The 22,919-nt window shown below is 43.9% G+C and overlaps 1 protein-coding gene across 1 annotated transcript; it reads left to right on the top strand.

Annotated features, from left to right (window-relative positions):
• Positions 1 to 15,610: 15,610 nt before the first annotated feature.
• On the top strand, positions 15,611 to 22,633 carry LRG1 (leucine rich alpha-2-glycoprotein 1). The gene is made up of 2 exons (XM_060783916.2): positions 15,611 to 15,719; positions 21,329 to 22,633. Exon 2 carries the CDS (start codon positions 21,338 to 21,340, stop codon positions 22,325 to 22,327), a length of 990 nt encoding a protein of 329 aa, XP_060639899.2. The 5' UTR covers positions 15,611 to 15,719; positions 21,329 to 21,337; the 3' UTR covers positions 22,328 to 22,633.
• Positions 22,634 to 22,919: the final 286 nt, after the last annotated feature.

Genomic DNA, 22,919 nt, shown 5'->3' with positions numbered 1-22,919 from the left:
AAAGATAACATTTTCTGGTCATGTGACCAGTATGACTGCATGGAGTGCCATTTCCTTCCCACCGGAGTGGTACCTATTGATCTACTCACATTTGCATGTTTTCAAACTGCTAGGTTGGCAGAAGCTAGGGCTAACAGCGGGACCTCACGTCGCTCCCCAGATTTGAACCTGCAATCTTTCGATAAGCAAGTTCAGCAGCTTTCTGGTTTAACCCACTGTGCTACCAGGGAGTCCTGCATTAGTTTAGACAATTTATCCCCCCAAAAAGCGACAATAGCAATCCCCTTGAATGCCCGCCTGTCTTTATTACACACAGTCACATAACTTCAACTTAGCACAGATTTACACCTTTACTTACTTACTTTAGTCCTCTTTGCAAATTCAATCATTTTATTTATTATTATTTATTAATATTTATTTATTATCTAATAATAATAAATATTAATAATGATATTTATTATTATTAGACTGACTCTAAGCGGCCGGCTGCTGGATCCCTCATTGGGGCTTTCTGATGCTGGGAAATGTAGTTGAGGGCAAGAGCCTTTTGCATTGTCTGCCACAGGGGGCCTCACCTTGCCAAACTACATTTCCCAGAATGATGTGTTCTTTGTCTCCTGCTCATTAACTTTGCTAGTCGTGCCCCCAGTGCCTTCCTTATGACGATCGGGGCAAAGAAAAAGGATTGGGTTTTGAAACACTTGGTGTTCTCTTGGCTTTACCAAAATTGCTCAATGCTTATACTGAAAACTAAACTGACCTTGGGAGGCATCAGAATGTTCCAGAATCTTAATGGAAATGATTGGTGGGTGGGTTGCTGTTTCGGGCTGTATGGCCATGTTCCAGAAGCATTCTCTCATGACGTTTCGTCTGCATCTATGGTCAACATGGATTTATCAAAAACAAGTCATGCCAGACTAATCTGATCTCTTTTTTCAATAAAGTTACAAGCTGGGTAGATGCGGGGAATGCCGTGGATGTGGCGTACCTGGATTTCAGTAAGGCCTTTGACAAGGTCTCCCATGACCTTCTGGCAAGGCAAAACTATGGTGAGGTGGATCTGTAATTGGTTAAATGGACGAACCCAGAGGGTGATTCTCCCCAGTGCTTCCTCTTCATCCTGGAAAGAAGTGACAAGTGGAGTGCCGCAAGGTCCCGTCCTGGGCCCGGTCCTGTTCAACATCTTTATGAATGACTTAGATGAAGGGCTAGAAGGCATGATCATCAAGTTTGCAGACGACACCAAATTGGGAGGGATAGCCAATACTCCAGAGGACAGGAGCAGGATTCAAAACGATCTTGACAGATTAGAGAGATGATTGGCCAAAACTAACAAAATGAAGTTCAACAGGGACAAGTGCAAGATACTCCACTTTGGCAGGAATAACGAAATGCAAAGATACAGAATGGAGGACGATGCCTGGCTCGACAGCAGGACGTGTGAAAAAGATCTTGGAGTCCTCGTGGACAGCACGTTAAACATGAGCCAACGATGTCATGTGGTGGCAAAAGAAGCCAATGGGATTTTGGCCTGCATCAATAGGAGCATAGTGTCTAGATCTAGGGAAGTCATGCTACCGCTCTATTCCGCTTTGGTTAGACCACACCTGGAATATTGTGTCCAATTTTGGGCACCACAATTCAAGAGAGATATTGACAAGCTGGAATGTGTCCAGAGGAGGGCGACTAAAATGATCAAGGGTCTGAAGAACAAGTCCTATGAGGAGCGGCTTAAGGAGCTGGGCATGTTTAGCCTGAAGAAGAGAAGGCTGAGAGGAGATATGATAGCCATGTATAAATATGTGAGAGGAAGCCACAGGGAGGAGGGAGCAAGCTTGTATTCTGCTTCCTTGGAGACTAGGACGCGGAACAATGGCTTCAAACTACAAGAGAGTAGATTCCCTCTGAACATGAAGAAGAACTTCCTGACTTTGAGAGCTGTTCAGCAGTGGAACTCTCTGCCCCGGAGTGTGGTGGAGGCTTTTTCTTTGGAAGCTTTTAAACAGAGGCTGGATGGCCATCTGTCAGGGGTGATTTGAATGCAATATTCCTGCTTCTTGGCAGAATGGGGTTGGACTGGATGGCCCATGAGGTCTCTTCCAACTCTATGATTCTATGGCAGGCATCTTCATAACCTCTGATGATGCTGGCCATAGATGGAAGCAAAACGTCAGGAGAGAATGCTTCTGGAACATGGCCACACAGCCTAAAAAACTTACAGCAGCCCAGTGATTCCAGCCATGAAAGCCTTCGACAATAGATTGGTGAGTGTTTCGATTCTTAAATTTCCCCAAACACACATAAATATACTTTTCCTGCATGTTTCTAATATCGATTCATATGCACGACTATCACGAATTTGATCCAAAATATGAAGAGTAACACCCCTAATATCTGCATAGAGGGAAGTCATAACACTATGCAACACATATCTGAAAGGTTGTCCCATTGAGGAAGGGGCGAGCTTGTTTTCCTCTGCTATGTAGACAACAGGATTCAATGGAGCCATGGCTTCACATTGGAAGAAAAGAGATCCCACTTAAACATTCCGAAGAACTTTCTGATGGTAAGAGCTATCTAATAGTGATGTGGAAGCTGATACATAGACTGCCATCTGGTGGCGGCGGGCAAATAGAAATCAGACTCCATTGACACATTCATTTTCGGCTCGATTTCAAATCGGCAAAACCACCTCTTACTTGCATAAGAGAATCCTGTTTCGGACAGGCACCCGATCCCATCTGGTATTGGAAGCTCAACAAGGCCAGCCCTGGTTAGTATTTGAATTGGACACCTCCAATGCATACCCAACTTCAGAGGAAATAACTGACAAAACCACGGAAGTCTATTCCCAAAGACACAATCATCAATGCCTGCCAAGGCAAAGTGGTTGGGGAGAATGCCAAAAAGTACCGGAGGATAGTTCTGCGGATACGGCAATGAATGACTGGACCTTGGAGACAATCGAGATGGAATAATGGAAAGTACGATGACTCAGTTGGGGTTTCCCGTAGTTTGGAGATAATGTGAGTCACGCAGGCAGCATCTGATTCAATCAGGATGGTAGGTGACCCTTGGCAAGTTCTGACTCATGCGTCAAGGGTGACTTCATGGCCCATCAAACAAGCCTGTGACTCTAAAGTGTCAGACGTTCGGCACTGTGGCCACTTCCACGGCTCAATGCCATGGGTTTCCAAGCTCTTTGGTCTTCTCGGCACACTACAAATAATAATAATAATAATTATTATTTATTTCAGTTACTTCTACCCCGCCCTTCTCACCCTGGGGGGGACTCAGGGCGGCTTACAAAAGCAAGGCACAATTCGATGCCTGCATCACATAACAGCAATAAAACAAAATAACATCAATTAACAAAACAGCATTCTGGCAATAACAACAGTTAACAGAAAACAATAATTAGTATAGGCAGAGACAACCATAAAACCAATAAAAGCAATAAAAACCAATACAAACCTCATTGATGGTCAGCGTTTCACAATCTCATAGTTCAAAATTCCCATTCCACAATTGTCAGTCCTTTCAGTCCTAACCATCTGGCTGTCCATGTCTAATTGTCAGATTGCCCGAAGGCCTGGTCCCACAACCACGTCTTTACCTTCCTCCTGAAGGAGAGGAGGGATGTTGATGCCCTAATTTCCCCCAGGAGTGAGTTCCACAGGTGAGGGGCCACCACTGAGAAGGCCCTGCTCCTCGTCCCCACCAACCTCACTTGTGATAGCGGTGGGGTCGAGAGCAGGGCCTCCCCAGATGATCTCAAATTCCGGGGTGGGACGTAGAGGGAGATACGTTCGTACAGATACGCTGGACCAGAACCGTAAAGGGTTTTGTAGGTCAAAACCAGCACCATGAATTGTGCTCGGAATTGAACCGGCAGCCAGTGGAGCTGACACAGCAGGGGGGTGGTATGCTCCCTGTATGTCGCTCTGGTAAGCAATCTGGCTGCCGCTCGCTGGACCAGTTGGAGTTTCTGAACAGTCTTCAAGGGCAACCCCACTTAGAGTGCGTTGCAGTAGTCTATACGGGATGTAACAAGAGCGTGGACCACTGTGGCCAGATCAGACTTCCCAAGGTACGGGCGCAACTGGTGCACAAGTTTTAATTGCGCAAAAGCTCTCCCGGCCACCGCTGAGACCTGGGGTTCCAGGCTCAGTGATGAGTCCAGGATCACTAATAATAATAATAATAATAATAATAATAATACTTTATTTATATACTGCTCCATCTCCCCGAGGGGACTCAAAGCGGTTCCCAGGTAACATCACAAAACATACAAAGTCAAACAACATAATTATAAGATTAACAAAACAAAATATAAGCATAAAAATTGTCGCCATAACACACATATATTAAAAATAATCCTGCTTGTTCAAGGCGATTAAAAAATTTAAAAGGCCAGGCCAAGATTTGTGAAAGCCCAAAAATTCTATGGGGCCTGGAAATTAAGTGCGATGCTATGGCAGGCAATAATAATATTAGGTACGGGTCTGTGGCTGTTTATTCCAGGGCCAATTAGAGGAAATGATCTGAGTAATTGGTAGGAAGAATAAGGCCGTATTTGACAACGTGTAGGGCTGAGTTAGAACTGGTCATTTTCAAAGGCTTGTTGAAACCACCAGGTCTTCAAGCTCTTACGAAAGGAGGGGAGGGATGGGGCCTGTCTTATTTCCCTTGAAAGGGCATTCCAGAAGCGGGGGGCCACCACTGAGAAGGCCCTCTCTCTCATCCCTACCAACCACGCTTGAGACGGTAGTAGAACCGAGAGGAGGGCCTCCCCGGATGATCTTAGAGCTCAAATACCTTAGAGCAGTGTTTCTCAACCTTCCTAATGCTGCGACCCCTTAATACAGTTCCTCAGGTTGTGGTGACCCCCCAACCATAAAATTATTTTCATTGCTACTTCATAACAGCAATTTTGCTACTATTAGGAAATGTAATGTAAATATCTGATATGCAGGATGTATTTTCATTCACTGGACCAAATTTGACACAAATGCCCGAAACGCCCAAATTTGAATTCTGGTGGGGATGGGGAGGATTGAATTTGTCATTTGGGAGTTGTAGTTTCTGGGATTTATAGTTAACCAACAAACAGAGAGCATTCTGTACTCCACCAATGATGGAATTGAACCAAACTTGGCACACAGAACTCCCATGACTAACAGAAAATACTGGAAGGGTTTGGTGGGCATTGACCTTGAGTTTGGGAGTTGTAGTTCACCTACATCCAGAGAGCACTGTGGACTCAAACAATGATGGATCTGGACCAAACTTGGCACAAATACTTAATATGCCCAAATGTGAACACTGGAGGAGTTCGAGGAAAATAGACATTGACATTTGGGAGTTGTAGCCAGGGGTGGCTCAACCCATTACGCAAAGTAAGCATTTGCAGTATAGTTGATTTTGCCCAGGGGAAGACCGGGACATCCGTAGGGATACCAAGGTGCTTGTCTATAAAGCTATTGTCCTCCCAACCCTGCTATATGCCTGGAAAATGTGGACTGTCTACATACGTCACGTGCAACTCCTGAAATGATTCCATCAGCGCTGCCTCTGGAAAATCCTGCAAATCTCTTGGGAAGACAGGCGGACAAACGTCAGCGTGCTGGAAGAAGCAAAGACCACCAGCATTGAAGCGATGGTCCTCTGCCATCAACTCCGCTGGGCTGGCCACGTTGTCCGGATGCCCGACCACCGTCTCCCAAAGCAGTTGCTCTACTCTGAACTCAAGAACGGAAAATGTAATGTTGGTGGGCAGGAAAAGGGATTTAAAGATGGGCTCAAAGCCAACCTTAAAAACTGTGGCATAGACTCTGAGAACTGGGAAGCCCTGGCCCTTGAGCGCTCCAGCTGTAGGTCAGCTGTGACCAGCAGTGCTGCAGAATTCGAGGAGGCACGAGGGGAGGGTGAAAGACAGAAATATGCCAGGAGGAAGGCGCGTCAAGCCAACCCCGACCGGGACCGCCTTCCACCTAGAAACCAATGCCTTCACTGTGGGAGAAGATGCGGGTCAAGAATAGGGCTCCACAGCTACCTACGGATCTACAAGGAAACCCATCATGGAAGACCATCTTACTCGTCCAACGAGGGATCGCCTAAGTAAGTAAAGCTCTTGGGAGAAAATAGACCTTGACATATGTGAGTTGTAGTTACTGGGATGTATAGTTCACCTACAATCAAAGAGCATGTTGAACTCCACCAATGATGGAATTGAACCAAATATGGCACACAGAACTCCCACGACAAACAGATAATATATATCAGTAATTAGTTGGGGGGGGGGGTGCCAAAATACTGTTTGCTTACCGTTGAAAATTACCTAGGGCCGGATTATAATTTACCTGCAATCAAAGTGCATTCTGAACCTCACCAGTGATAGAACTGGGCCAAAACTCCCACACAGAACCCCTATGCCTTGCACAGGCCCGTAGCCAGGATTTTGATTCGGGGGGTACTGAGTTTGATACGGGGGGGGGGGGGGCACTGAGGATTGTCATTTTAGAGTTTTTTTAGTACTGGTAGCCAGATTTTGTTCATTTTCATGGTTTCCTCCTTTCTGTTGAAATTGTCCACATGCTTGTGGATTTCAATGGCTTCTCTGTGTAGTCTGACAGACATGCATGAAGATCCAAGTAGGGTGGCCTTTTGCAGATGACAAATGGTAATTTTGTCCACGCTGATTGTTTTAAGTGCAGGCCAAGGTCTTTAGGCACTACACCCACCTTGACTGTCTTGTGCACTTCGATCTTTAAATCCTCATATCGTGCCAGCTTTTCCAGTTGCTTATCGTCAAACCTGCTGTCACCTGGGATTGCAACATCAACGATCCATACTTTGTTTTTCCCCATGATCATGAGGTCAGGAGTCTTGTGCTCCAAAACTATGTCAGTCTGAATTCGGAAATCCCAGAGTAATTTGAAGTATTCATTTTACGTAACTTTTTCCGGCTTGTGATCCCACCAGTTCTTTCTCACAGGTAGATGGTATTCGTAGCACAAGTTCCAATGGATCATCTAAACAACGGTGTTGTGCCTCTGCTTATAGTCTGTCTGCGTGATCTTCTTGTAGCAGCTGAGGATGTGATCCATCGTTTCACCTGCTTCCTTGCAGAGTCTACACTTGGAATCTGTCATCGACTTTTCAATTCTGGCTTTGATGGCATTGGTTCTAATGGCTTGTTCTTGGGCTGCCAGAATCAGGCCCTCCGTCTCCTTTTTCAGAGTTCCATTTGTGAGCCACAGCCATGTTTTTTCTTTGTCAATTTGCCTCTCAATTTCCCCCAGGAACTGTCCATGGAGAGCCTTCTTTTGCCAGTTTTCTCTTCTGCTCTGGATTGTGTTTTTAGAGTATTCCCTCTTTGTCTTTTGCACTTTGAGCAGTTTTCAACTATTGACTTCCATCAGTGTTGTCCTTCCCATAATCTTCTAGTGCAGTGGTTCTCAACCTTTCTAATGCTGCGACCCCTTAATACAGTTCCTCATGTTGTGGTGACCCCCAATCATAATATTATTTTTGTTACTACTTCACAACTACAGTTTTGCTACTGTTATTAATCATAATATAAATATCAGGTATGCAGGATGTATCTTCATTCACTGGACCAAATTTGGCACAAATACATGATATGCCCCAATTTGAATACTGGTGCGGTTGGCAGGGGATTGATGTTGTCATTTGGGAGTTGTAGTTGCTGGGATTTATAGTTTACCTACAATCAAAGAGCATTATGAACTCTAACAATGGAACTGAACCAATCTTGCCACACAGAACTCCCGTGACCAACAGAAAATACTGGAAGGGTTTGGTGGGCATTGACCTTGAGTTTTGGAGTTGTAGTTCACCTAGATCCAGAGAGCACTGTGGACTCAAACAATGATGGATCTGGACCAAACCTGCCATGAATACTCAACATGCCCAATGTGAATGAACACTCATGGAGTTTGGGGAAAATAGACCTTTCATTTGAGAGTTTTAGTTGCTGGGATTTATAGTTCACCTACAATAAAAATCATTCTGATCCCTACCAATGATAGAACTGGGCCAAACTTCTCACATGGAACCACTATGACCAACAGAAAATACGTTTTTGGATGGTCTTTGGCGACCCCTCTGAAACCCCCTCGTGACACCCCCCCCCCCGGGGGTCCCGACCCCCAGGTTGAGAACCACTGTTCTAGTGCATGTTTCTCTTCTTCTACCATTTGTTTCCCTTGCAGAAACCCTCTCTCTGCCTCCTGATTGTCTGGGCAGGTCAAGTCTGTCAACATCACTATGTGGATGTCATGAGCAGTGGATTGTCATCTGTTTTCTTGTTTTTCTGTCCAAATCATCATCATAATCATCATCACCATCACCATCATCATCATGAAGGTCCCATGAATCAAAAGAAATGTCTCCAGAGAAAGAGATAGCATTTCAGGCCGAATATACACAGAAGGTTGCAATGGGGACTTTAGAGCCAAGGTCAACTTGGCCAGTCTGATCTAGATCCGCGGAGAGACACAGGACTATCTTCCCAGCCAGGAATGCGTCTGCGCTGGAATCTTTATGAGCATCTCTCCGATAAGTCTCCAAACGGCCCCACAGAATGGCTTCTTTACATTCCCCCTTTCCTGTTCTCCCGCAATGAGACAAGCTGGCCTCCTCCAAAGCCCGGGCATCTGTTGTTATTCTTCAGATCCCGGAAACCATCAACCTTTCGTGGCTCAGGTCTTGCACAGTCAATGGGCAGGGCCATTAGTATTTCTATGCCATTAGTAGTTTGATATATCTTGAAAAATCATGCATTAAAAACATAACTTAGATGAAGGGCTAGAAGGCATGATCATCAAGTTTGCAGACGACACCAAATTGGGAGGGATAGCCAATACTCCAGAGGACAGGAGCAGGATTCAAAACGATCTTGACAGATTAGAGAGATGGGCCAAAACTAACAAAATGAAGTTCAACAGGGACAAATGCAAGATACTCCACTTAGGCAGAAAAAACGAAATGCAAAGATACAGAATGGGGGACGATGGCTGGCTCAAGAGCAGTACGTGCGAAAAAGATCTTGGAGTCCTTGTGGATAACAAGTTAAACATGAGCCAACAATATGATGTGGCGGCAAAAAAAAGCCAATGGGATTTTGGCCTGCATCAATAGGAGCATAGTGTCTAGATCTAGGGAAGTCATGTTCTCCCTCTATTCCGCTTTGGTTAGACCACACCTGGAATATTGTGTCCAATTCTGGGCACCACAATTCAAGAGAGATGTTGACAAGATGGAATGTGTCCAGAGAAGGGCGACTAAAATGATCAAGGGTCTGGAGAACAAGCTCTATGAGGAGTGGCTTAAGGAGCTGGGCATGTTTAGCCTGAAGAAGAGAAGGCTGAGAGGAGATATGATAGCCATGTGTAAATATGTGAGAGGAAGCCACAGGGAGGAGGGAGCAAGCTTGTTTTCTGCTTCTCTGGAGACTAGGATGCGGAACAATGGCTTCAAACTACAAGAAAGGAGATTCCATCTGAACATTAGGAAGAACTTCCTGACTGTGAGAGCCGTTCAGGAGTGGAACTCTCTGCCCCGGAGTGTGGTGGAGGCTCCTTCTTTGGAAGCTTTTAAACAGAGGCTGGATGGCCATCTGTCAGGGGAGATTTGAATGCAATATTCCTGCTTCTTGGCAGGGGGTTGGACTGGATGGCCCATGAGGTCTCTTCCAACTCTATGATTCTATGATTCTATGATTCTCTTTCATCACATAATAGCCGCCACCGTGTAATAGTCGGACAAATCTTATATTGCCCCATCTTTTTCTTATCTTCTCCTCTGGGCCTATACCATTAGTATTTCTTACAGCTATTATGTCACTTTACTTATGCATTACATTTTCTATTTTCCCTCACTTTTAATAGTAACATTTCATTAATAATTTCTTAGAGATGATTTCGTTTGTTAATGTGTTTGTAATACCTGTATAAAGACTCATTACTTGGTCCATCGTCTAGCCTTCTTTTATATCAATCCCTCTCTTTCTCTCACACACTCTCTCTATATACATACATAAACACATTCATATACATAACTAATATGTTATTTTATAGATGACTAGCCATCCCCTGCCACGCGTTGCTGTGGCCCAGTCTGTTGATCTGGAAAATAAAGTAATTAGAAAGTGCTGGTTTCTAATATATGTAATATCTTTCTGATTGTGGGTAAATGGTATTTCTTGATGTTTCTTTGTCAGTGTTGATGTGGAGAGTGTCTGGTTTGCCTACTCTGGAACATGCAACATATAATTGTCCTTCTTTAGGGGTCCCTTTCAAATCTATGATACTATATCTGTGTGTGTGTGAATCATATCTATCTCTCTATATCTATGGCTGGATGGCTCTCTGTCAGGAGGGCTTTGGTTACGTTTTCTTGCCCTGCTGAAGGGAGTTGGACTGGATGGCCTTAAGTATTTTCTCTTGGTCATGGGGGTTCTGTGTGGGAAGTTTGCCCCAGTTCTGTCATTCGTGGAGTTCATTCAGAATGGTCTTTGATTGTAGGTGAACTATAAATCCCAGTAACTACAACTCTGCCAAGGTCTATTTCCCCCAAACTCCATCTGTGTTCCTATTTGGGCATATGGAATATTCATGCCAAGTGTGGTCCAGATCCATCATTGTTTGAGTCCACAGTGCTCTCTGGATGTAGGTGAACTACAACTCTCAAACTCAAGGTCAATGCCCACCAAATGCTGCGAGTATTTTCTGTTGGTCATGGGAGGCCTGTGTGCCAAGTTTGGTTCAATTCCATCGTTAGTGGAGTTCAGAATGCTCTTTGATTATAGGTGAACTATAAATCCCAGCAACTACAACTCCCAAATGACAAAATCACAATTTTTTGAGTGATGGTCACTCCTTGTGCAGTGAGACGTTTTGTTACCAAATTTGGTGAGATTTCGTTCATTGGTTCTTTTGTTTTTAAGGTACTCATTATGCACAGAGCATTTTATATATAGAGATATTAAACTTCAGTTTCAATATATAGTTCAATATATCTATTAAAAATCATCACATAATAGTCGCACCCATTTCTGTGTTTATATACTTCTCCACTCTCTATATCATTGATATTGTGCATTTTTTCTATGATAGTTTCTTAACAATTGACCCATTAGTCAGCACCCTATCTCTTAAGTTGTAACATACAAAATACAGAAGATAATCATATATTATTTATCTTAATTTTAGTTATCCTTTTGATCACTAATCTGATTCTTGATGTCAACTTTTCCTTGTTGCAAAGGCCCAAGGTAGCTCTCAGAATGAATAAATCTCCCTTGGAATGGAACCAATCTAGTTAACCATCCGGGAAGAAATAGAAAACAAAGGAACCATTGAGTCGTCTCCCCGCAGCTGTCGGATTTGGATCAGAGATCAAATTCATCATTGCCAAGAGGAAACATGATTTTCTTTTCCCAGAGAGAGAACTTTCAGCTCTTCATCATATTGCTTGCAGGGTATTAATCTCCTCCGGGTTTGAATCCGAACTCCCAAGGAAGTCTTTGAGACTCTGGACCTTCGATTTCTCATTTCAAGTTTGGACTCAAACCCGGAGCGGATGTCCATCATCAACATCCAAATCTGTAGAAAGCAGTATTTCTTAACCTGGGGGTTTAGACACCTGGGGGGGGGGGGGGGCGTGACGGGGTGTCAGAAAGGTCACCAAAGACTATCAGAAAACACAGTGTTTTCTGTTGGTCATGGGGGTTCTGTAGGGAAAGTTTGGCCCAATTCCATCATTGGTGGGGTTCAGAATGCTCTTTGATTGTAGGTAAACTATAAATCCCAGCAACTACAACTCCCAAATGTCAGGGTCTATTTTCCCCAAACTCCACTAGTGTTCACATTCCATCGTTGGTGGGGTTCAGAATGCTCTTTGATTGTAGGTAAACTATAAATCCCAGCAACTACAACTCCCAAATGTCAGGGTCTATTTTCCCCAAACTCCACTAGTGTTCACATTCCATCGTTGGTGGGGTTCAGAATGCTCTTTGATTGTGGGTAAACTATAAATCCCAGCAAATACAACTCCCAAATGTCAGAGTCTATTTTCCCCAAACTCCACTAGTGTTCACATTCCATCATTGGTGGAGTTCAGAATGCTCTTTGATTGTAGGTAAACTATAAATCCCAGCAACTACAACTCCCAAATGTCAGGGTCTATTTTCCCCAAACTCCACTAGTGTTCACATTCCATCGTTGGTGGGGTTCAGAATGCTCTTTGATTGTAGGTAAACTATAAATCCCAGCAACTACAACTCCCAAATGTCAGGGTCTATTTTCCCCAAACTCCACTAGTGTTCACATTCCATCGTTGGTGGGGTTCAGAATGCTCTTTGATTGTAGGTAAACTATAAATCCCAGCAAATACAGCTCCCAAATGTCAGAGTCTATTTTCCCCAAACTCCACTAGTGTTCACATTCCATCGTTGGTGGAGTTCAGAATGCTCTTTGATTGTAGGTAAACTATAAATCCCAGCAACTACAACTCCCAAATGTCAGGGTCTATTTTCCCCAAACTCCACTAGTGTTCACATTCCATCGTTGGTGGGGTTCAGAATGCTCTTTGATTGTAGGTAAACTATAAATCCCTGCAACTACAACTCCCAAATGTCAGGGTCTATTTTCTCCAAACTCCACTAGTGTTCACATTCCATCGTTGGTGGGATTCAGAATGCTCTTTGATTGTAGGTAAACTATAAATCCCAGCAACTACAACTCCCAAATGTCAGGGTCTATTTTCCCCAAACTCCACTAGTGTTCACATTCCATCGTTGGTGGGGTTCAGAATGCTCTTTGATTGTAGGTAAACTATAAATCCCAGCAACTACAACTCCCAAATGTCAGGGTCTATTTTCCCCAAACTCCACTAGTGTTCACATTCCATCGTTGGTGGGGTTCAGAATGCTCTTTGATTGTAGGTAAACTATAAATCCCAGCAAATACAACTCCCAAATGTCAGGGTCTTTTTCCCCCAAACTCCACTAGTGTTCACATTCCATCGTTGGTGGGGTTCAGAATGCTCTTTGATTGTAGGTGAACTATAAATCCCAGCAACTACAACTCCCAAATGTCAGGGTCTATTTTCCCCAAACTCCACTAGTGTTCACATTCCATCGTTGGTGGGGTTCAGAATGCTCTTTGATTGTAGGTGAACTATAAATCCCAACAACTATAACTTCAAGGTGACAAATCAATCCCACCCAAACCCACCAGTGAATGAAGTTGTGCCAAATTTTGGTCCAGTGACTGAAAATGCATCCTGCATATCAGATATTTACATGACTATTCATAACAGTAGCAAAAATACAGTTATGAAGTTGCAACAAAAATAATGTTATGGTTGGAGGTCACCACAACATGAGGAACTGGATTAAGGGTTCGCGGCATTAGGAAGGTTGAGAAATACTGGTATAGAGCACATGGTTTGTCTCCAGTGCCTTCAGAGAGTAATGGTTTCCCCTTCATGAGTGGGTTATACAACCAGGTTAAGGTGTGGACGTCCTGCACCAGCCAGGGTTAGGCTGGATGATCTTTGGAGACCCCTTTCACCTCTATGAGTTTATGTATATGATTTATGGAAGATGCTTATGAAAGCGTTCCCCGATCTGGACCCTTCATCCCACATTAGCCAGAAAGAGTTTGAGATGGAAAGGACTAGAATGTGGAAGAAAGCAAAGTTGTTTAAGAGCATTATTATTATTATTATTATTATTATTATTATTATTATTATTATTATTATCGAATGTCATTATTATTTAATTGTATATTACTATGTAATATTACATTATACATAACAACACAGCACACATTCATATTGTGTCTAAGTGTCTGGGATTCGTCTCTGGATATTGGGCTCTTTCCAAGGGCCTAGGATATTAGAGGTATTATTATTATTATTATTATTATTTGCATTATTATCTAATTTCATTATTATTTAATTGCATATTATTATGTAATGTTACATTATTATTATTATTATTATTTAATTTTGCATTATGACTTAATTGCCTATTATAATGTAATGTGACATTATTCTTATTTAATTTTGCATTACTATTAATTGCATATTATTATCAAATTTTGTTATTATTTAATTGTACATTATTAGGTAATGTTACATTATTCTTATTTAACTGCAAATTATATTGTGTTATTATTATTTGTATATTATTATGAAATGTTACATTATTACTAACTTTTGCATTATTATTATTATTATTATTATTACTATTTACACCCAGCTTTTCTCCCCAAACTCTGACCCATAACGGTTCACAGTCTTCAATACTATACAATTTAACTATCATTAGTCACAATTGTGATGCTGAATTAAGGTTGACCCCTCTCTGCATTGCATTATTATTTTTATTATTATAAAGTAATAATATTAATTAATAAATAATATTAAATAATAATAATAATAATAATAATAATCATATATGATTATATTTATAACAAGCTGTCCCCTGCCATGTGTTGCTGTGGCCCACATGGGGGTTTTGTGTGGGAGGTTTGGCCCAATTCTATCGTTGATGGGGTTCAGAATGCTCTGTGATTCTAGGTTAACTATACATCCCAGCAACCACAACTCCCAAATGTCAAGTTTCTATTTTCCCCAAACTCCACCAGTGTTCACATTTGGGCATATTGAGTCTTCATGTAGAGTTTGGTCCAGATCCATCACTGTTTGAGTCCACAGTGATCTCTGGATGTAGGTGAACTACAACTCCAAAACCAAAGGACACTGCCCACCAAACCCTTCCAGTATTTTCTGTTGGTCATGGGAGGCCTGTGTGCCAAGTTTGGTTCAATTCCATCATTGGTGGTGTTCAGAATGCTGTTTGATTGTAGGTGAACTATAAATCCCAGCAACTACAACTCCCAAATGACAAAATCATTTTTTTGTGTGAAGGACATACATTGGGTTGTCAGGTGCCTTGAGTCCAAATTTGGTGTCAATTCGTCCAGTGGTTTTTGAGTTCTGTTAATCCCACAAACGAATATTACTAATAATAATAATAATAATAATAATAATAATAATAATATCACACAGTCCTAGACGTTTGGGAAGTGTTCGACTTGTGATTTTATGATACGAAATCCAGTATATAGATCTCGTTTGCTGTGACATACTGTGATTTTGTGTCAATAATAAATAATAGAAATGGCAAGGGCTATTTTTTTTCTTCAGTTCTTCCAGTAATATCTCATTTTATTCTCCAGTTAGCGCAAGCAGGCATGCGTAACTCTCGATTTCCTATTGCAACAACAACCTTGCGAAGTAGGCCAGGCTCTCCGCAATATCATATGTAATATCCTTATTTGTCGAAATGGGCCATAATGACCCCTTCTCGAGAATTGGCATTTCCAAAGCTGATTCCCGAGAAAAGATTTCGGGAAAATTCAAGTCAATAGAACTCCGGTATCTCTTTGGCTCAAGACTTGGCACCATCTCTTCTGGAGCGGAAACTAGTTTTGCAACTGAATGTCGCAACATGTAAACATTGCGAGGTATTTCCAAGAAGACTCTAAGGCCCTCCTCTCAAACTGGATTTCCTGATAAAGCGGACCTGATAAAAATCAAAGCCTTTCAAGAGACCTCTTGCAGGATTCGCAGTCCTTCAGAGGGAGAGCATCAGGTACCTGGACAAAGCCCTAAAACTGCTGGTAAGTGCTGGATGAAACAAAAAAAGCCTATATCTCTTTCGCTTTTCAGCAGTGGAACTCACTGCCTCGGAGTCTGGTGGAACCTTCTTCTTTGGAGGCTTTTAAACAGAGACTGGATGGCCATCTCTTGGGGGGGCTTTGATTGTGCTTTTCCTGCATGGAAAAAGGAGTTGGACTAGGTAGCCTTTGGGGTCTCTTCCAGCTCTTCGATACATTTTGGGGATCCAAAAGGGTGGTTGTCTCCGATGTGTTTCCTAACATTTGGAGATACAGATCCAGGTTGGCTGAAAAAGGTCTGCGTCTACACTAAAGGACGAAGGCAGTATGACACCACTTTCAATGCTATAGAGAAGTGGGAGTTGCAGCTATTACTGGAAGAGACCTCAAAGACCAATCCATTGCAATCCTATTCTGCCCTAAAGGAAGACACCATCCAAGCCCTCCCGACAGATGGCCATCCAACCCTCATAGGCATCAATAGTTTCATGGAGAGAAATAGGGTGAAAGAACCATAGAATCCTAGAGTTGGAAGCAACCCCAAGGGCCAACCCCATTCTGCCCTAAAGGAAGACACCATCCGATCCCTCCCGACAGATGGCCATCCAACCCTCATAGGCATTAATACTTTCATGGAGAGAAATAGGGTGAAAGAACCAAAGAATCCTAAAGTTGGGAAGAGACCCCTAGTGTTAACCCCATTCTGCCCTAAAGGAAGACACCATCCTATGGAGAAGTGGGAGTTGCAGCTATTACTGGAAGAGACCTCAAAGAACCATCCATTGCAATCCTATTCTGCCCTAAAGGAAGACACCATCCGATCCCTCCCGACAGATGGCCATCCAACCCTCATAGGCATTAATACTTTCATGGAGAGAAATAGGGCGAAAGAACCATAGAATCCTAGAGTTGGAAGCGACTCCAAGGGCCAACCCCATTCTGCTCTAAAGGAAGACACCATCCGATCCCTCCCGACAGATGGCCATTCAACCCTCATAGGCATTAATAGTTTCATGGAGAGAAATAGGGCGAAAGAACCATAGAATCCTAAAGCTGGGAAGAAACCCCTAGGGTTAACCCCATTCTGCCCTAAAGGAAGACACCATCTGATCCCTCCTGACAGATGGGCATTCAACCCTCATGGGCATTCATAGTTTCATGGAGAGAAATAGGGTGAAAAAACCACAGAATCCTAGAGTTGGGAAGAGACCCCAAGGGCCAACTCCATTCTGCCCTAAAGGAAGACGCCACCCGATCCCTCCCGACAGATGGGCATTCAACCCTCATAGGAATTCATAGTTTCATGGAGAGAAATAGGATGAAAGAACCATAGAATTCTAGAGTTGGAAGCGACTCCAAGGGCCAACCCCATTCTGCCCTAAAGGAAGACACCATCCGATCCCTCCCGCCAGATGGCCATTCAACCCTCATAGGAATTCATAGCTTCATGGAGAGAAATAGGATGAAAGAACCATAGAATTCTAGAGTTGGAAGCGACTCCAAGGGCCAACCCCATTCTGCCCTAAAGGAAGACACCATCCGATCCCTCCCGCCAGATGGCCATTCAACCCTCATAGGCTTTCATAGTTTCATGGAGAAAAATAGGGTGAAAGAACCATAGAATCCTAGAGTTGGAAGCGACTCCAAGGGCCAACCCCATTCTGCCCTAAAGGAAGATGCCATCCGATCCCTCCCGACAGATGGGCATTCAACCCTCATAGGCATTCATAGTTTCATGGAGAGAAATAGGATGAAAGAACCATAGAATTCTAGAGTTGGAAGCGACTCCAAGGGCCAACCCCATTCTGCCCTAAAGGAAGACGCCATCCAATCCCTCCCGACAGATGGCCATCCAACCCGCATAGGCATTCATAGTTTCATGGAGAGAAATAGGGTGAAAGAACCATAGAATCCTAAAGTTGGGAAGAGACCCCTAGAGTTAACCCCATTCTGCCCTAAAGGAAGACACCATCTGATCCCTCCCGACAGATGGCCATTCAACCCTCATAGGCATTAATAGTTTCATGGAGAGAAATAGGGCGAAAGAACCATAGAATCCTAAAGTTGGGAAGAAACCCCTAGAGTTAACCCCATTCTGCCCTAAAGGAAGACACCATCCGATCCCTCCCGACAGATGGGCATTCAACCCTCATGGGCATTCATAGTTTCATGGAGAGAAATAGGGTGCAAAAACCATAGAATCCTAGAGTTGGGAAGAGACCCCAAGGGCCAACCCCATTCTGCCCTAAAGAAAAACACCATCCGAGCCCTCCTGAAAGATGGCCATTCAACCCTCATAGGCATTCATAGTTTCATGGAGAGAAATAGGGTGAAAGAACCATAGAATCCTAGAGTTGGAAGTGACTCCAAGGGCCAACCCCATTCTGCCCTAAAGGAAGATGCCATCCGATCCCTCCCGACAGATGGCCGTTCAACCCTCATAGGCATTAATAGTTTCATGGAGAGAAATAGGGTGAAAGAACCACAGAATCCTAGTGTTGGAAGTGACCCCAAGGCCAACCCCATTCTGCCCTAAAGGAAGATGCCATCCGATCCCTTCCGACAGATGGCCATCCAACCCTCATAGGCATTCATAGATTCATAGAGAGAAATAGAGTGAAAGAACCATAGAATCCTAGAGTTGGGAAGAGACCCCAAGGGCCAACCCCATTCTGCCCTAAAGGAAGACACCATCCAAGCCCTCCTGACAAATTGCCATCCAACCTTCATAGGCATTCATAGTTTCATGGAGAGAAATAGGGCGAAAAACCATAGAATCCTAGAGTTAGGAAGCGACCCCAAGGGCCAACCCCATTCTGCCCTAAAGGAAGACACCATCCATGCCCTCCCGACAGATGGCCATCCAACCCTCATAGGCATTAATAGTTTCATGGAGAGAAATAGGGCAGAAGAACCATAGAATCCTAGGGTTGGGAAGAGACCCCAAGGGCCAACCCCATTCTGCCCTAAAGGAAGACACCATCCATGCCCTCCTGACAGATCGCCATCCAACCCTCTTAGGCATTAATAGTTTCATGGAGTGAAATAGGGTGATACAATCAAAGACTCCTTGAGTTGGAAGAGATCTCCAAAGTCCAACCCCATTCGATCCCTCTCGACAGGTGACCATCAAGCCAATCTGTTTAAAGACCTTAAAAGACATCCCTAAGCCACTCCTCATAGGGCTTCGTTTCCAAACCTTTGATCATTTTGGTCAACCTTCTGTGGACATATTCTCTTGGTGTCAAACCAGATTCATTCTCCCATGTAGATGCACCCTTGTGTTATCTGTCCTTCCTTTGCATGCCAGGACAACAGAAGTGAAGATTTATACCACTTATATCTGTCAAACCCTTAGGATATTATTACATGGCTGTTACAGTACTTTTATTCCACTGTATCTGCTATGGTTGCCTCCTGCTGAATCCTGGGATTTGTAGTTTAGGGAGGTGCAATTCTTAGCTTGAGAAGTCTCGGACTTCACTGCAAATCCCAGAATCCCAGAAGAGGGGACCATAGCAGTTAACACAAAATAACAGAGCATGAATGGCATAGTATGATCATTTATTTTATTTATCATGTCAGAAGCAAGTTGAGGGTAAATGTCCTTTGCCCAGAAGTTGGCCACTTGGAGTGCCTCTGAGTCGCTATGAGAAAGTCCTCCATTGTGCATGTGGCAGGGCTCAAGTTGCATTGTAGTAGGCAGTAAGAGCACCTAAAGCTTTGGAGGGCTTCTGTTCAACCATTTCGAAGCTCCCTGCTTGAGCAGTGATGGCACGATCGTCAGCATAGAGTGATAATGCCTTTAGTCAAGCGTGTTATTACTAGAAAGTCTCCACGATTTTATATACATTGGAAAACAACATGATAATAATACAAAACGAGGTGGGATACAAAACAGTCAAAACAAATAGAACAAAAGACACATCTTTAATGATGGTGTGTTTTTACACATACATTTTATTGTATGTAATGTAGTGTGCGTATGTAATGTTGATATGTTTTGACTTGATTGTATACCCGCATTGAGGCATTAGGGAAGGTGGGTAACAAATTAAATGTATTATTATTGTTCTTTGTGGTTGTTATTGTTGCTGTATGTTATGTTGATATGTTTTGACTTTGTTATACCTCCACCTTGAACCATTAGGAGAGGTGAGTAACAATTATTTTGACTATGTTATCAAAACACATTAGTATAAATATATACACCAAAACACATGGCACAAAGATGAACTTACATTGGCAATAGAATGCAAATCAAACTTTTTGAAAGTTCAAGTTGACATCCTACTTTAGCACATTTTGCTCGAGAGTCTCAGTGACTGAATATCTTGTAGAGTCTCCACCCATAGTTTGTGGGCACAAAAAGGAAGTTTCGGGAGCACAACAACTACCACAAAAGTAAGGACTGCACAATTACACAGGAAGTAACACTTGCAAAGTAGGAACATGTTTATTATTATTATTAATAATAATAATAATAATAATAATAATAATAATAGAAACACAAGATTAGTCCACAGCAAACAAGATCGCTATGCTGGTTGTTGCGTTGTTGTTGTTGTTGTTGTTGTTGTTGTTGTTGTTATTATTATTATTCAGAGGCAGGGTAGCTATCAGAATGGCCAGAGAAGGAAGGAAGGAAGGAAAGAAGGAAGGAAGGAAGGAAGGAAGGAAGGAAGGAAGGAAGGAAGGAAGGAAGGAAGGAAGCAAGCAAGCTTGGGGGAAGGTAACACATGGCAAACACAACAGAGAGAAAGAAGGGAGGGAGGAGAGAAGTTAACATATGGCACATACAACACAAAGAAGGAAGGCGAGAGGGAGAGAGGGAGGGAGGGAGGGAGAGAGGGAGGGAGGGAGGGAGGGAAGGAAGGAAGGAAGGAAGGAAGGAAGGAAGGAAGGAAAAAAGGAAAAAAGGAAAAAAGGAAAAAGGAAAAAAAGGAGAGGAGGAAGTAACACATTAACACACACAACACGGAAGGAAGGAAGGAAGGAAGGAAGGAAGGAAGGAAGGAAGGAAGGAAGGAAGGAAGGAAGGAAGGAAGGGGGTGACACATGGTACACACAAAACATTGAAGGGAGGGAGGGAGGGAGGGAGGGAGGGAGGGAGGGAGGGAGGAAGGAAGGAAGGAAGGAAGGAAGGAAGGAAGGAAGGAAGGAAGGAAGGAGAGGATAAGGAGGTAACACACGGCACACACTACAAGGCTCCCAGAAAGTGCATGAGACAAAAAGGAACACAACATACTACCGATCTTCCCTCCTCCTGGGACAAAAGGTAATGGTGGAGCTTTTTCTCAAAGGGGCATTTTGACTTCTCTCACAAATTGCAAAAGCATATCATTTTAAAGCTCAGAATGATGAATACCATGACATGGCAGAATTGGCCATTTTGCCCATCTCCATCCAGATAATTAGCAAAAAAAAAGTCACTTGCCAACCATCTGAAAAGATAACCCCCTGTAACTCTTTTTAAACATCCCTAGACTCGAAGCCTACGTCATATGATGAATGCAGTAGGTTACCATTTCTTAAGTGAGTAACTCAGTAGTATTTAATGAATGTGATGAAGTGACCAGAACATATTTTTCCCTCTTTCTCCATCTGCACAGGGGTCAAAGATGGGTTTTGCGGGGATCCTTACGCTGTGCTTGGCGATATGCCTTCAATGCCGCCGCCTCGGGGCTATGCCATGCCCGCTGCCATCCTCTGCCAACATTACTGAATTCATCTGTTCCTCGCCATCTCTCAGTGACTTCCCTTCCGGCTTCCCCAAAGAGATCCGCATCATCTCCGTGGAGTTCACCAACATCTCAATTATCAGCGTGGACGCCTTCCGGGCCCTTCCGCACCTCCAGGAGCTCCACCTTTCCAACAACCAGCTCAAGACGCTGCCCAACAGCCTCTGGCGTGACCACCCCGAGCTGACCGCCTTGGACCTCACCAACAACCTCCTCAAAGACCTGCCACTGGGGATCTTCTGGAAGCTCCCTGCCTTGCAGCAGCTCTCCTTGAAGGGCAACCGCTTGGCGATCCTCCGTCCCTCATGGTTCCAAGCCCTGCGGCAGCTCAAGTTCCTCGACCTCTCCAACAATCGCTTCAACGAGCTGCCCGAGGAATGTTTTGTCCACCTCGAGCAGCTGACCAATCTGGACCTTTCGTACAATTTCCTCCGTGTGCTTTCAGCACCAGCGTTCAAGGGTCTGCCCCACCTCAACGGCTTGAACCTAGAGGTCAACCAACTGCGGTCGGTCGCAGGAGACACCTTCCAAAGCATTCCCGAACTCCGGTTCCTCTTCCTGCAAAACAACAGTTTGGAGGCACTCCCCGCCAAAGTTTTTGCCCCACTGAAAATGCTTGAGATGCTGGATCTGTCCCACAACCAACTCTCCACGCTGGAGCCTCCCTTTTCGAAACAGGTTGCTGAATCCGGGCTGGACCTCTCTGGAAACCCATGGGTCTGCGATTGCCGCATGGAGGCCTTGGCCAAATGGGCCAAGAACAACTCCGTCAGCCTTTATTCCAAGCAGGGTGTGACCTGTTTCTCTCCCCCAAACCTCAAAGGCCGGGCCGTAATGTCACTTGGCGAGTCCGAATTTGGCTCCTGCTGAATTCTTGAAATGGGTCCATTCCTCGCAAGCTTCCAAGCATACCCTGCTCTGCTTTGTTCCCTTCCGTGAAACGGCAAGTGACACATTTTCCAAAAGCTCTCCGTCCTCATTGTTTTCCAAGATATGACTTTATCTGCCCTCTTTGTTTGGGCCAGGACTGTCTCTTGCTTATCGGCATCCTCAAGAAGAACATATTTTGTGGCCGACACTTCTGTGGCGGAGATATGATGTGCTTCATTGCTGAGCTAAAGTATAAAATAAGATTCTGGTCCTCGTGCTACTAAATAAAAGCATGATTTCAATCATTGTGGGTCTTCAAACCATTCCTGATTTAGGGACTTCATCACATTGAAGCAGGGAAGTGTTTGGTAGAGTAGAGCTCAGTCATACTCAGTTTTGAAATGAAATAGATGATTTCCCTACCAGCCCCCGGTGGCGCAGTGGATTAAACCCCTGTGCCATCAGGTCGCAGGTTCGAATCCGGGGAGAGGCGGATGAGCTCCGTCTATCAGCTCCAGCTCCTCATGCGGGGACATGAGAGAAGCCTCCCACAAGGATGATAAAAGCATCAAATCATCCAGGCGTCCCTTGG

The sequence above is a fragment of the Anolis sagrei genome, chromosome X, assembly GCF_037176765.1.
Source record: "Anolis sagrei isolate rAnoSag1 chromosome X, rAnoSag1.mat, whole genome shotgun sequence".
NCBI classification, from domain to species: Eukaryota; Metazoa; Chordata; class Lepidosauria; order Squamata; family Dactyloidae; genus Anolis; species Anolis sagrei.
This window is presented reverse-complemented; position numbering and strand designations above follow the sequence as displayed.

Coding starts and splice junctions, on each gene's coding strand:
- LRG1 (XM_060783916.2), top strand. CDS start 21,338: ATGGGTTTTGCGGGGATCCTTACGCTGTGCTTGGCGATATGCCTTCAA.